At 51.2% G+C, this 14,405-nt stretch overlaps 1 protein-coding gene across 3 annotated transcripts; it reads left to right on the forward strand.

The window, feature by feature from the left end:
• Positions 1-327: 327 nt before the first annotated feature.
• On the forward strand, positions 328-8,387 carry TRIM45 (tripartite motif containing 45). Of its 3 annotated transcripts, none has more exons than XR_011143599.1 (7): positions 412-755; positions 2,935-3,668; positions 4,647-4,776; positions 6,730-6,844; positions 7,067-7,263; positions 7,352-7,701; positions 8,064-8,387. XR_011143599.1 is itself a non-coding variant. In XM_068957754.1 (6 exons), the coding sequence occupies exons 1-6, from the start codon at positions 427-429 to the stop codon at positions 8,213-8,215; spliced, it is 1,587 nt and encodes a 528-aa protein (XP_068813855.1). In that variant the 5' UTR covers positions 328-426; the 3' UTR covers positions 8,216-8,387. The 3 variants fall into 3 exon arrangements, 1 of the variants encoding a protein (XP_068813855.1); XR_011143598.1 differs by having other exon boundaries at positions 7,067-7,193; XM_068957754.1 differs by lacking the exon at positions 7,352-7,701 and having other exon boundaries at positions 328-755; positions 7,067-7,193.
• Positions 8,388-14,405: the final 6,018 nt, after the last annotated feature.

The following is a 14,405-nucleotide window of genomic DNA, read 5'->3' on the forward strand; positions in this document are numbered from 1 at the left end:
CCCTGAGGAAAACGCCTTACAGCGAGCACATGGAGATGCTTCCGCTCGCTTTATCCGACAGAAAGGGGATGGGAGAGGAGGCCGGAGCCCAGAGCGCGCCGGCCCGCCCCACCCGCAACCGCCGCCGCCCGTGGCAACGAGGCGGCCCCGCCCCAACGGCTGGGGCGGCGCGAGGCCGCGCGTGCCGGACCGGTACCCGCGTGCCGCCGCGCCGGGAGGGGGAGGGGGAGGGGGAGGGGGAGGGGGAGCCATTCTTCCCCCTCCCCACCCGGTCCCGTGGGCGGCGGTTGGCCGACGCTGGTGTCACTCCGGCACGGCGTGACCAATGAGCGGGGGAGGGGGCGGTGACAGGTGAGGGGGCGTCGGGGGCGCACGCAGCAGGGACCCCGGCGGCGGTTGGCGACGGCCCCGGCTCGGCTCGGCGCGATGTCGTCCGGGTCGCGGTGCCCGGTGTGCGCGGAGCCCTGGGTGGAGCCGCGGCTGCTGCCGTGCCTGCACTCGCTGTGCGCGCCCTGCCTGCGGCGGCTCGGGCCGCTGGGGGCGCCGGGCGGCGCCGCGGCCCTCAGCGTCCTGTGCCCGGTGTGCGACGCCGAGGTGGCGCTGCCGCCGGGCGGCGTGGCGCAGCTCACCCCCGACTACCTGGCGCTGGGCCGCGGCGCGCCGGCGGGGTGCGACCTGTGCGCCGACGGGGCGGCCGTGAGGCTCTGCCGGACCTGCGGGGCCCAGCTCTGCCTCTTCTGCTGCCAGGCCCACAGGTGAGGGGCCCGCCTGGGCCTCCCGGGCACCTGCTGCTTCGGGGCAAGGGCCGGCCGGGGAGTATGGGGGGAGCAGCTGGCGGGGACCGTGCCCGGCTAGCTGGAGCTAGGCGGAAAACTGAAAGTCCTGGCAGCCCTTGACTGCTGTGGTTGCTACCTGCTCATCAGCAGGCAGGTCACGGGACCTGCTCGTGCGCTGGCCTGTTGGTGTTGTGTCTGTCTGTCTTGCATGTGCTTGCAGCCTTCCTGTGGGGAGCAATGATACTGTTCCTTTGCGGGGTGTCCGCAATTGCAGAGTTTAACTCTGGTAGAATGCAGGAGAGCTGAAGAAATGACAGCAGAGAAGCTTTTTGCCTCAGAGACGATCACGTCAGTAGGGCAAGAAGAAGAGAAGACTGCAGCAGAGGCAGGAGCTGAAGAGGATGAGGCTGCAGTGGTCTTTGGGCAGGGCAGAAGAGAGACCAGTGCTGTGGAAGAAAAGCAGCAGAGATCCAAGGGGACTTCTGAAGAAAGGATATGGCAGGCAGGATGGGAAAAACGTCCAGTAGCGCTAGCCAGGGAAGTCTGGGTTGATTCGCTGGGCCTATTCTCTCCACATTTACTGCTCCTTTCCACTTAAAGAGCAGGTTGATTTTTCCAGAAGGAACAGGCATATTCCTTGCTGCCCTACCTGCCGATGGGTATTGGTACCTGTGGTAAAAGGGCTCAAACTCTTAGCTGCCTTTCATTTGGAGCTCTACTTTTTAGCGTGCCGTTCTGATTAGCTAATGCCTTATACCCCATGCAAGCTGCTGAACAGTAGTAAACTGAGACCTTGAACAGCAGTGTTAGAATAGCATTGATGAAAATGACTGCAGAAGCTATAAAGCAGTAGAAAATTTATCCCAGCTGCCCACTTCCTGCCTTATTTACTGATACAATTTCCTTGCTCCATTAGCATCTGCAAGCTTGCACCAGATTTCAGTTGTTGGCAAAGCAGACCAAGGGCCAAGGAAGACCATTTTGAAATAGTTTCCAGGAGCGCAGGGATGATTTCTAAAGATCTGAGTGCCACTCTCGTGCTCTTGGATCGAGTGTCCGTAGATTGAAGTCAGGGAAGTGTGAACGTGAGGGTTGTTACGCAAACGATGCTAGAAAGCATTACAACTGCTGGACCCAAAGGACGTTATGGGGAAGTGAAAGGAGGAGTGTAATGGCCATGTCCTGCCCCATGACAAGGCTGCTTTGTGTTGCCAGAGCAACTCTAGAGCTTCCTCCACAAAGTATTTATCTGCTTCTGGCTTGGAGCTCCCTTCACAGTTGCCACATGTCAGCTTATGCATATGCAGTCGTTAGTGCAGGAGGAAAGGAAGGAGGCAGTTCTTTTATAGCCTCGTCACTAATTAGCTCCCACTGTCCAAAATAGCATAAAATGGCAACAAATCTAGTGCTGCTCTGACCTGGTGGATGGCTGCATAACCCCCAAGCTCTTTTATGTCTGCTCCTTTGAGCAGAATCTAACCCAAAGCCCAGAAGGAAATGGAGTTTGACTTCTGGAATATTAAATGTTTTATAACAGACTGTCATCTGGCTCCTGCCTGAGCTAGATTTTTTCCTAAGGGGTATTAGAGCTTATTTGCCTTAGCAAGTTTAAAGTAGGTGAAAATCATTGGGCTGACAGCTGAGGAGCCTAACGCCTCCCATTCCTCTGCAGAAGTGACTGTTGGTGTACAGTTTAGTTTCCAGATGCCTCCTGCCAGCAGGCACTCTGCAGTGCACACCGCCCTCCTGCTGTCTTTGTCACAACAGGCTCTGGGGGTAATTGCAACTACCCTGCTTCTATCAGGCTCCACGAAGGGGCTGCTGGTGGTAGTTGCCTGACAGCCCGTTCCCTGGTCTGTGTGTGGCAGTGGTGAGGCACGCAATCTCTCTGAAAACAGTGTTGATGACACTCAGGGAGCCTGAGAGCAGCCTCTAATGAGCTGTTTGCAGATGCTGTCCTCTTGTGTGGAGCCGTGTCCCCAGGAGACCACAAGTCTCTTTGTGCAGCGTGAATTTTGGCAGAGACAGGAGGGGACGGCGCACACCATGACTTGTAGTCTGTACAGACTGGTATTCACGAGGGGTCTTTGGCTAGTTTGTGGGTGTTTGCATTTCACATCCAACATGCCTGAGGTGATGTGTGGTTGCTCCTTTCCAGGAGACAGAAGAAGACTGCTTCTCATGCTGTGGTGGAGTTGGAGAACATGAAGGATTGCAGCCAAGCTGGGAAACCCCTCTTTTGCCCTTCCCATCCAACAGAGGAGCTAAGGCTGTTCTGTGAGCAGTGTGACCAGCCTGTGTGCCGGGATTGCATTGTAGACGGGCACCGGCAACACCTCTACGACTTTACTGGCAATGTCATCCATAGGCACGGGAACTCCCTGCGGGAGCTGCTGAAGAGCACCCAGCAGCACGTGGGCACCCTGGAGGATGTGCTAGACCAGATCGAGGACGTGGGCAGTGCCATCCGCAGTCGTGCAGAGGCTGTGGCCGCAGAGATCTGTCTGTTTGCCAGCGGGTACATGAAAGCAATTGAAGAGCACCGGGACCGGCTGCTGAAGCAGCTGGAGGACTTGAAGGTGCAGAAGGAAAACCTGCTGCACTTGCAGAAGGCCCAGCTGGAGCAGCTGCTACTGGACATGAGGACCGGCGTGGAGTTCACGGAGCGCTTGTTGACGAGTGGCTCGGATCTGGAGATCCTCATCACCAAAGGGGTGGTGGCAAACCGCCTGGAAAGGCTGAACAGTGTTGCTTACAGCGCCCGCCCTAGTGTGGACAATGGGATCCAGTTCTCTCCCCAGGAGAGGGCTGGGCAGTGCTGTGGCTATGAAATTTTTGGGGCCATTCTCAACAAAGTGGTCGATCCAGCCAAATGTACCCTGCAAGGGGAAGGTAACGGGGTGCTGTGCAACGGCCAAATGGCAGCCAGCTGCACCCTAAAGTCACCTTTCCGTTCTCAGCATCACCTGGGGTGCAGCTTAAGGCACTGTTGGCTCCCTGCTGTCCAGGATTAACTAGGGGGAAAAGGGGTGGGGGGATGCATGGCATAGTAGAGCCCCATTAGAGATTGCATCCCTCAGACTGAGGGGCTGTAAGAGCTGTGCTGGGCAGGGAGCCAGAGCTGTCCCCAGCCACATCTAATGCAGCACACTGGAGCTGCCCTCTGCAGCGTTACTGACCTCGGTATTGAGTGAGGTGTGAGGAGAGCAAACCTTAGGCCAAAGATGACAGTTTACTCAGGGGATAGGAGTAGCACCTTCAATAGTGGAATGTGCTATTGGTTGTTGGAATGTGCTATTGTATTGTGGTGACCCTGGTTGTTTTGCAGCATGGGTCCGTGCAGATCTCCTCTGTAGCTGACCAAGTATGTTCCCCTCACAGCTTCTGCTGAAATTGCCATGGAATTTCTTGGTGTAGATGGTATCAGAGGTCCCTGCTTGCTAAGGACAGTGAACAGATAACGTTCAGATCAGCCCTTGGAGTGGAGCCACCTCAGGTCAATAATGACCTGCGCAGGGCAGAAGAGGCAGGCCCAGGGCCTGTTCAGTCCCTTCCATGCAAAAGGGGAAGTGCTGAGGTCTTGGGAGCAGAGCTCCACACTGCGCAGTGGGGCTGTCCCTCCTGTTGTATGGTGTTCCGCAAGGCACGCTGGGCACAGAGAGGCAGCCTGATATCTCCCAGCACCTGTGGCTGCCGTCTCCTGGTGCCTAGTAATATATTTACTTTATCCTGTGGGTAGAGAGGAGCTGTTATGTCCCAGCGGCAGAGTCCTGGCTGTGCTCCGATGGGAGTGGAGCACTGCAAAATGGATGGGAGGTGGGAATCGCGTCTGGTGTGAATTCTTTCCAGCACTCTTTCTCTGCTTTTCAGATCTCCACAATGCCCGTCAGAACCAGCTGACTGGCTTTACAGTGCTCTGTAATGACACCACGGGGGAGCGGATGGGAACAGGAGGAGACGCCGTGCGGGTCACTATCACTCACAAAGACAGGAGGGACTGGTGAGTGTTTCCCCCAAGAACTCACCAGTCTCGGGGTGTACCTTTCCTGTCTCTGTTACAGGCTCCCTTAGCCTGGCTCCCTCCTTGTTTACACAGGTGGGAGGAAGTGCTCCAGCATGTGGGTCAGAATCTATAGGGGAAAAGGCACAGCTGTTCTTCCCCCCCCAATATAGGAATGCTTTTTAGTGGTTTTATGCCACTGAGTGGGAGTCGATAGTATCGGCTTAGATATGTATGGAGCCTCTCAGTGGTTTGGGACTTCTTACAGGATTCAGCTCACAATGGGTATTAATCACGGTCAGAGTGAGCAATTGGGGCTGTGCCCCTTCCAGCAGACATCCAGGCCTCCTGCTTATGTTAACATCTAATGTGTGTAAAACAGAGGAACGCAAGAATGACCATCCTGTGTCAAACAGACAATTGACCAAGCCCAAGAGTCTCTGAGAGCGGAGGAAAGTACTCAATCTGTGTTCTGGAGAAAGTATCTTTGTGGTGACTTCAGTGAGCTTTCTCCCACAATTACAAGTGTTGAGTGCTTTAAAATGTTTGGAGGTTCTCAAGCAAAAGCAGGGAAGACCACACTTGACCTGCTAAGTGTTTTCACAGTGAAAATAACCAGCGAGAACAAATTATTTTGGAAGCTGTTTTCAGGCCATCATTGTTATTATAAAACGCTGAGGCATTAGTGCAATTGCAGAACCATTTGGGGGTCAGTTCTTAAGGAAAACATCTACTGTGTTTTATATTAGCTACATTGCAGCTGGAGCAAGGTGCCAGTGTAGCTGTTGGTGGGTTGATGTGATGATTAAGGGGATATGTTGCTGGAACCCCTTGCTGTGGGGAAGTACTGACACAGCGTAAAGAAATAGTGCTGGGTCACAGATGACGGGGTGCACAGATGACTATCAGTAAAGCAGCATTGCTGGAGGATGTTGCTCCAACCTACTTGCGCCTAATGAAGGAAGGTACGAAGTGTGGAGGTGCACACACGAGGTTTATGTGGTGTTTTCTTGGTGGGGTAGAGGTCGCTGTGGTCACATTAACTCAGTTTCTCATTTTTGTGTGCATGCAGTTGCTACATCTGTTGCTGAAAGCTATCTGGCTCTGGGGTGAGGCACAGCAGCTGCTGAAGAGCCTGAAGCTTTGCCACGCAGTTCAGGGCAGGAAATGATGTAGGCAGCTGTATTGATGTGAAATGGTGGGGGGTGAGGAACATGCCCTACAAATCTGGAAGGTTATAAAGTGTCACGTCATGGGGCACAAGAGACTAAGTAGTGGGAATTAGGAAGAACGCCTTCCTCTGCGCAGAGCTCCCTGATAATTGTCTGTGGAAGGCTATTTTATCTTTCTGTGAAGTAGGCAGTGAGTCCCAGCGTAACTACCGGACACTTTTTCCCTGGCAGTGTGTCTACCAGGATGCCTTGTGAGGTTCACTTTGCAAGGGGAGGATTTCCCAGCAGGGGTCTAGAACTCCTCAAAGTGTCGAGGGAAAGAGTTGAGGTCACTGTAGTTGGGCCAGTGGTTAAAGTGATTCAGACCTGCCCTGTTTGTGCCCGGTCTTCCTCATGGGCTCTTCTGGAGGTAACAGCTTTCTGAAGCTGTGAGCTGTTTCTAAGGGCTCTTATCTGATAGGATAATCTGACCTGTGAGTATGCTATCATTTGCTACTCTTTCTCTCTCAGCGGTCTGGGTTGCTGCAAATCCTTGCAGTGCAGCTAGCTTTGTGTGACTTCCTTTATATGGTTATTGCAGCTCCCAGTGCAGGTATGTGTGAAAGCTATGCTGTGCTTGAGTGTTGCTCATGCATCCTGTTAAGCTCACTTGAGACCTGCAGCTGCGGAGCAAGGCTGGGGATAAGGAGCCAGCCGCAAATCTAGGCCAAACAGTTGTTCACACTTAGAGCAATTTTCTGTCAGTCACTGACCTCTTGGTGTTCTCTCTGTGTGTTCATAGTACAGTCAAGCCAACAGTGTGTGATAATGGTGATGGGACCTACCATATTTCCTATAGCCCTGAGGAGCCAGGCTTGTATGCTGTCTGCGTCTGTGTGAAAGGGCAGCATGTACAGGTAGCATTTCTTGTTTGTTTTGTGCTGGTTTTTCTTTACCTGCTTTTCTTTTCTACGTATTTGCTTTAAATCGTTCTAAGGATTGCCTTTGCTACTTGGCAGTTTAAGGCTGGGCTTACTAACCTGTGACTGACAGGATCACCCAGTTGGTTTTAAAAAATGTAGACGCAACATTTGATAGCGTTCACTGCAGTAACCTCTCTGCTTGCTTGTCCTCTGCAGGGCTCTCCGTTCACTCTGACTGTGAAAAACAAGTTCTGCAAGCACCAAGGTGTGTTTCACTGCTGCACATTCTGCTCTAGTGGAGGCCAGAAAGCTGCTCGCTGTGCCTGTGGTGGGACCATGCCAGGTGAGTGCTCAGCTCTCCCTGCACTGCTGGGATCAGGAGGGTTTGTTGCATCCGGTCCCACCTTGTGTAGGTAGGTGTGAGTAATTACTCCAGGCACAACTCCTTCCTTGCACACGCGCAAGACCTGTGACAACCTACCTGTACGTATCTTCTGGTAGGAGAGGACCACAGCAGTGAGAGATGCAGCGGACACACTGAGGGTCTCTGTAACCTGCTGCACATGCAGAGACCTAAATCAACTCTGTAGCAGATGGGGGCAGAGCAGGACTGTCAACGGAGCCTACTTTCATCCCTCCTCAGTGAGGCTAAGTAGTGCTGTGGCTATGCTGATCCTGTTCCAGAGCTGGTACATTGGGGAGCATGTTGGCTGTGTCACACAGTGCCCAGTGCCATTCTCTGGAGAAATCTTGTTCCTCGTTTAGGATGAGAATTCAGCTCCCTTATTTGTTTAATCTCAACCAGCTTCCTTGTCCTTGAGCTGCATGTGTCATCGTGAGTTTTGCATGTTGTAAGTACAGAGCCAGTTTCTTCCCTTTTCTGTGCCTGATCTGTTTCTGACTCTGTCAAGGGCGCAGCCATAGCCACCAGTGGCTGGCAGGGGGTTCTGCGGGCCTACGTCTTGCTTTACACACCAGGCGAGGAGACAAATCTTCACCTTCCCCAAGCAATTGCAAGAGGGAGCCCCTCCCAGCTTGTGCTCCTTTCTTTAAGGAGCCCTGGTAGCGTTGGCCTTGAATATCCTGTGCTCTGATCAGCACTTGCTCCCTGTCTCAGCCAAGTCTGGGGCCAAAGCACTCTCTGAAAGCCCCTGACACACCATGATTCTCTGGCAAGTTTCTGGTGGAGCTGATGGTGCCTCTTCTCTTGCAGGTGGATACCAAGGCTGTGGCCATGGACACAAAGGTCATCCTGGCTGCCCCCACTGGTCCTGCTGTGGACAAGTCATGAAGAGCTCTGAGTGTTTGCGTGGGCCCCCCAGTGACACCTCGCAAAGGAGTCTGCTCAGGACAGTGGCTCTCTGAGCAGCCAGGTGAGCCCCTGGGAACCCAGGGCCCTCCTGCTGGCCACTGTATAAGCACAAGCTGTGAAAATCCCCACAATCACTGCATAGCCCTTGTTGCCAGATAATGGCATTTCAATGGGTGTGAACGCAGAAAGAGGGATGAGGGAAAATAAAATTGTGCCTTATGTTCTGCCTGGGGGTTATGTGTGCAAAGTTATTTTGTGCCTGAACAGGAGCAAACTCTAGGAATTGTCGCTGGCACCCACACTTTGAGGATGTCAGGCCTGTGGGTTCAGGCTCTGAGCTGACACGCAGTCTGAGCAGTTACCTCCCAGAGAGTCAAGATGCATCTTGTTCTGCAGGATCAACTGTCTCTGCTCTCCTTCTCAAAAAAGCTGAAGGTGCTGGTTGGGTAACATTCCGGAGGGTTTGTGTTCATGCTTTGGAAAGGCTTGGCAGCCTGAATATGGCTTCTGCCTCTCACCATATACAGGGCTGGATTCCAGCCTTGTGTGTTTGTGTGTAGCACAGTCACGCTCTCTGGAGCTGCTCCTGGGTTTGCAGCTCCTGTCTTTTCTCCAGGTGGGCTGTGGTCTCACTACACCTTCCTTGCAAAGTAGGAGCAAGGCAGATTAGTAATATGTTTGAAAGAAATCAAAGGAAAACCCATGGCATTGATGGGAACAGCAATTAGAATGTCATTCACCCAGTCTATATGTTCTCCATGGAAATGGCATAGGACATCATCGTGGTGATGTGAGAGGTGATGGAGATCCAGAAGGATGCCCTGCTCACCGAGGAAAGATTTGGTTGCAGTTTGAGCATTTGTAGGAGCCATTGGTGCAAGTTTGCAGGGGTCTGCCCTGACTATTGAGGCAATTGAGGAAGAGCAACAGAAGGAGCGGGAGTTCAGTAGAGCTCCTGGATTTGACTTGCACGGTCTTGGCTACTCTCTGGATAGTTTTAGGAGAAGTTGTCCCATTTTCCCTAGTAAAGGGGCATCTTGTGGGCTCATATGCTGCCAGCACTACCAACCATGGGGAGATATGCCTCTGTGAGGAGGAGGAAGAGGCCCTTTCCTGGAAGGGCAACTTCTAACCTGCGAATTGCTGCCAGCCACTTGCCTGGGTGATGCGGACACCTTGGACGCCTTCCGGAACAAAACAAGTTCATGTTATTAGTAGTGGGAATGCTACTGCCCGGGGGGTAACCCCACTTGTAGGTGTGTGTTGCTGGGGGCTCATCATGCTGCTTGGGGAGGTGGGGTGGGGACAAAGGTCCGTCCATTGGTTATCTGGGGGGAGGAATGCTGCTCTAGTGTCAACAGTAGGGACTGGTTCTTTCTTTCTGACTGATGATAGCTAGGTTGTAAAATAGTAGGAGTCTGTGTCGTCTGTTTGCTTGTTCAAACCTCAAAGATTCTCTCTTGTTCTTTCCTCTTACAAAGCCGGTTTTGGAGCTTCTTCTTCCCAGCAAAGGAGATGGATATCCTTAAGCAAATGCTATTTACAGCTTTCCATTAATCATCCAGAAAGGATTATTAAACAAATGGGCAAAGGTTAAGCAGTTTAAATCTCTAAGTTGCTGACTCCGAAATTTCAAACTGAAAGTTTAGTTTGAGTTAACCTTTAATGAAACAAACGGTAACTCTTTCCTGTCCCTGCTATGTGCATGTCAGTGCTCAGTACAGTATGTCATGTAAAAGGAAATACCTTGTTTTCTGTGTCTTTCTAATTCTTGCCCCCTTCATGCATGTTGTTTTATATCAGAGCTTCCATACTGTGTTGCAGAAGGACACGTAAGCACTGCACTACCTTCTAGGTACATCATTTCTGTCTAAAAATATCATAGTCCTTTCAGACAGAAGAATGTGTTTTCGTGTTAGGCACTCCTTACACGCCCTGTAGCTGACATTTTCCAAGAAGTTGTGAGAATTACACTAGTGAATGTATAAACCTTCAGGGAACTGCAGCCAGTTTGGGCTAAGCTCCACATCTGACGTGGGGAGAGCAGTTGCGCTGATCCTGCCAGGGTCAGGGACTTGTACTGATCTTTTTTTTGTACTTGAAGGCTCAGTCAATCCCAGGGATTATGAGATACTGACCTGTTACCGCTGTGTTTGGACGAAGAGGGCTATGCATGAGGAAAGCCTGAAGAATCACGTGCAGAAAAGCTATTAAATGACCTTAGTCACTTCATGCGGGTAAGGTGTGAGAGTCCTCCAATTTTTTGCAAGCAGACTTTGCTCTGCCGCCATTGTTCATGACTCAAAGTGCTTCGTCAAATGAAAACGTCCCACTCATCTATTGGAGTCTCACACTAGTCCCCAATAGCCAGCCCCAGGAATGGCTTCAAGTGTTCTGTCTGTAATTAGCCTTGCACAATTAGTGGATTAGAAGGTGGAGTTAATTTGCTTGCCACTTGATGTAATTTCCTTGAGCTAACAAAGATTTTCAAGACAGATGCACATTCAGTGCAGACAGAACTGCACCAGTAAAGATGCATGTTTTTTTTCCAGGACAAATGCCCTTGCTGATAAAAAGTGACCGGCTCCAGAGTTTGCAAAAGCATGAAATAGATGGTAATGAACATGAGGAGGGGCTTTGGGAAACAAAAGAAGGTGGAAATAGCTCCCGGAAAGGGAAGACATGAGAGTATGCCTGGAGAGAAAATGCAGCCAGAACATCACCAAGAGAAAGACCCGTAACAGGCCCTGCAGCCTGGAAGACTGTGCAGGAGGACGCCAGGGTATCTCCCCTTTCAGAAGGGGCAAACCATGCTGGCATCGTGGCTGCCCTTGCAGCCCTGCGCGTGAGCGCCTCGTTTGTCCCCAGCAGATCACAGAAGCAGAGCAGAGGCTGGCTTAGCAGGGCTGTTTGGCCTTCCTAAGGCGGGAGGTGATTCACAAGGATGTAATGGCAACCTAGGGTACCATGTGAAGAGAGACCCTGGTGGTGCCTTGCAGGCAATGGAGCAGGTTTGCCTATTTCCAACAGAGGGTAGCTTGTCACCTCCCTGTTTTAAGAGAGGGCGAGAGAGTGTTTTGAATGTTGTTGCTTCCCTTCGAGAGCAGGTGAGGCCAAGGACAGGAAGAGCTGGTAAGGCAGCTCCAGGCTCTCCTCCTGCCAGTCTTCAGGGTGGGAACACTGATGTTGCCCTCTTCTGGTGCCTCTCAAGCACCTCTTGACACCTCCGTTACAGATATAGGGGCACAAGGCTGGGTAAGAAAAGGAAATGGAAAGGTCTCCAACATTTTTGACCAAATCCAAGGGACGGCTTTAGTCTTGTTCAGCCTACTGGCTGCCTACCTCTCTCTTGAATGTTTCTTGAAGCTCTGTTGCTTGTTAGCTTGTCATGACTCTATCTTCTGATTCTTCTTCATAGGTATCTCCTTGTGCGTTTCAGTGACATCAAAATAAGGTGTGAACTTGCCACACGTAAGGGTACTCCTCTGGCAAAATTACTAGGTTATGAAGAAAGAAACAGGTTGTGTCAGGAAGGGCAGTCTGATTCTTGTGCCTCTGCCTCTTCCAGAGCACTGAACATCTTCATGGGCCCTGGGCTGCTTCTGCCTGACTCTTCTTCTGTCCTTCCTGCCCCACACTGTTCCCCCATCTGGGCAAGAGGCAGCACAAGCTGCAGCCAGTTCCAGAGCACTGGCTGGCAAGCCCAGCCAAACTGATAACTCTTTGTGCCTGCTGTAGCCTTTCCCTCGGTCAAGGCAGCTGATGCAAGTCTCCCTTCTCCAGCCACTCAGCAGCTTTCCCAGACTGTGTGGGACCATGATCCTGCTGTCACAGTTGGTTGGATTGGCTAACGGATTCAAAAGCAGTAAGAGCTGGGCAGACTGTGTAGTCACAGACCACAGAACCTGGATATCTTTGGGAAATACACTGAATATCTCTTATGTTTTACAGTATAAACATATGGAGAGGGGCAGTCTCCAGTATGAGAGCTGATCGGGGTTTGAATTTGGTGTTACCATGGATGAACAGGTCTTGCACTGGTCCTGGCAGTGCTGTGTGTGCCTGAGAAACAGAACTGTTTTTCCAAAGTGGATGAAACTCAGTCATTGATTGTGACATGAGGTGTGCTGCAGTTATGATCTAGAGTTAACTAGCGCTGAAAGGAGGCACCTGGTCTGTGCACTGCGTCAAAGGTAGCTGTAAATTAGGTGTCACTGAGGGCAACAGGATGTCTCTTAAAGTTCATTTCCCACCAGGTCACTAGGGCCTGGAGCTATCTTAGTTTCTAGTGACGTCCTGCTGATTTACAACCAGTTTAGTAATCAGTAGAATACAACAAAATAAATCAGATTTCTCTTTTTTCAGATTAAAAAGGTTATTCTGTGCTAAAATGGAGGGAAAAGGGTGAAAACTGCAGGAAGTCTGCTTTATAAGTTTGAACGATTGCAACAGTCAGAGAGCCACAGCAATTTTCAGATGAAACATTTCCACTCCTCAGTGTCATTCAGAGGCTATAGGAAGAAGGATGTGTTTTTTCAGTCGCAGCAAACATCACAGTTTTGGGAGTGGGCCCTATTCACGTCTCTGCCACAGACCTTGCACAGCATGTTCAAGTCACCTAGTGTTCAGACAAGAGCCCTTGATGTAGAGCAATTTCACTTCACAGTTAAGCACTCACCTTGGAGTTGCACATGAGTGGCCGAGTAAACCCAGGAACTAGTCACTGTTGAAAGGAGACTGGCTCTTCTGCCCTTGCTGCGGGCCGTATGGTCCTGCTCCACCTCGGCACTGGGTGTGATACTCCTCTGACTATGTGGGGAGCCAATTCAATGCACTAACCCAGCAGGAAACCGTTTGCTTTGTAATTTTAATTTGTTTCCCAGATGAATGAGTAGTGCAGGTTCAGATGTATTGTCTCATCCCTGCAGGTGGCGGGATGTGGGAGGGAGATTGACCACAAGCTGTGACATGTAACTTCATCCTTGTGTGTGGAGGCTGGAAGTGGTGAGTATTGGGTGCTGCCTGCCTTTGGATAGCAGGTTGCAGACTGATGCCTGTACAGCAGCCATAGCCTCTTCCAACCTCATCTTTGCTCTCCGGAAAAGTCTGTTATGCATCCTGCACAACAGCTACATATGATCATCCCTTGCAGAGATAACAGAGTCTTTTGGAGCTAAACTTTGGTCCAAAAGACTAAAACATGCATCTGAAATCTTGCATGTGCGCCATCAGATGGCTACTGTGTATACAACACAACTGTACCCCTCAGGACATCCTAAGCCCTCCTGAACCCTACTTAGCCTTTGCAGCTGATTTCATCATCACTGGCCAGTACTGATTATGCATTAGATCTTGATTTGCACCTCTAGTTGTCACAGAGAAAGTAACTTGTTTTTTGTTAGGCTGGCTAAGGTGCTGCAGTGTTCCCTGTTCCTCTGGGCATCCTAATCTCTATATGGTAAAGCCGTTAGCTGCCAGTAACCATGGAGGTGGCTAAGGACTGTCATAAATTCCCCGTATGCCTTCCTCCCAGGAATCCACACTCGGATGACAGGATGCGCAGATTTCCCTCCAGGAAACTGAACACAGGAGTGTAAGCTGCCTTTCCTGCTCTGCTCTTCCACAATATCTCTGCCTTTCTCAACCTTTTACCCCCAAGAGCTACTTATCCTACCCCCATTCTTGAGTAAGACAAAGCACAGCAAGAAAAGCTCGTGGGGTCTGTGCTAGTTCTTTTCTCTGGTGTCCACCATAATGATAGATCCACAAGCAGCAGGAGCTGGGCTCAGGAAAAAGAAACGGTTTGGTCTGGAGGAGTTCAATGGAAGAAAATAGCAGTCAGAAGAGCGTCCGCTGCCAAAGCTTCATGTTTCTAACAGCACTACTGGCACCAGGAGAACCTGTTGGCCCAGCAGAGAGAGGCACGACCAGTGGCGTGTCGTGCATAGGGCCAGGAAGGGATCCTGCAGGCTGGAGCTGTATGCCTAGTCCCAACAGCATGACTGGAAATTTTAACAGGGAGACCTGAGCCAGTCCTGGGTCCAGTGATGAGTCATCTGTGGATTTGCATGGGACACTGCTGGCTCTCTGGCCCCAGGATTAGCCAGCTACCAAACTGAGCTGTGGCTTTTTGTTTTTTGGGGGTTTTTTTTGTTTTGTTTTAAATCAGACCTATTTCTTTAATGGACGGTGTAGGAGGTCTCTGCTGTTCCCCCAATGACTAGCCAGGCCTCTCTACTTTTG

The sequence above is a fragment of the Struthio camelus genome, chromosome 1, assembly GCF_040807025.1.
Source record: "Struthio camelus isolate bStrCam1 chromosome 1, bStrCam1.hap1, whole genome shotgun sequence".
Classification (NCBI taxonomy): domain Eukaryota; kingdom Metazoa; phylum Chordata; class Aves; order Struthioniformes; family Struthionidae; genus Struthio; species Struthio camelus.

Excerpts from the sequence above, each read along its gene's own strand:
- TRIM45 (XM_068957754.1), top strand. The coding sequence starts at position 427 with ATGTCGTCCGGGTCGCGGTGCCCGGTGTGCGCGGAGCCCTGGGTGGAG. Across the intron at positions 756-2,934 it reads TTCTGCTGCCAGGCCCACAG|GAGACAGAAGAAGACTGCTT; the intron begins GTGAGGGGCCCG and ends GCTCCTTTCCAG. Across the intron at positions 3,669-4,646 it reads ATGTACCCTGCAAGGGGAAG|ATCTCCACAATGCCCGTCAG; the intron begins GTAACGGGGTGC and ends TCTGCTTTTCAG.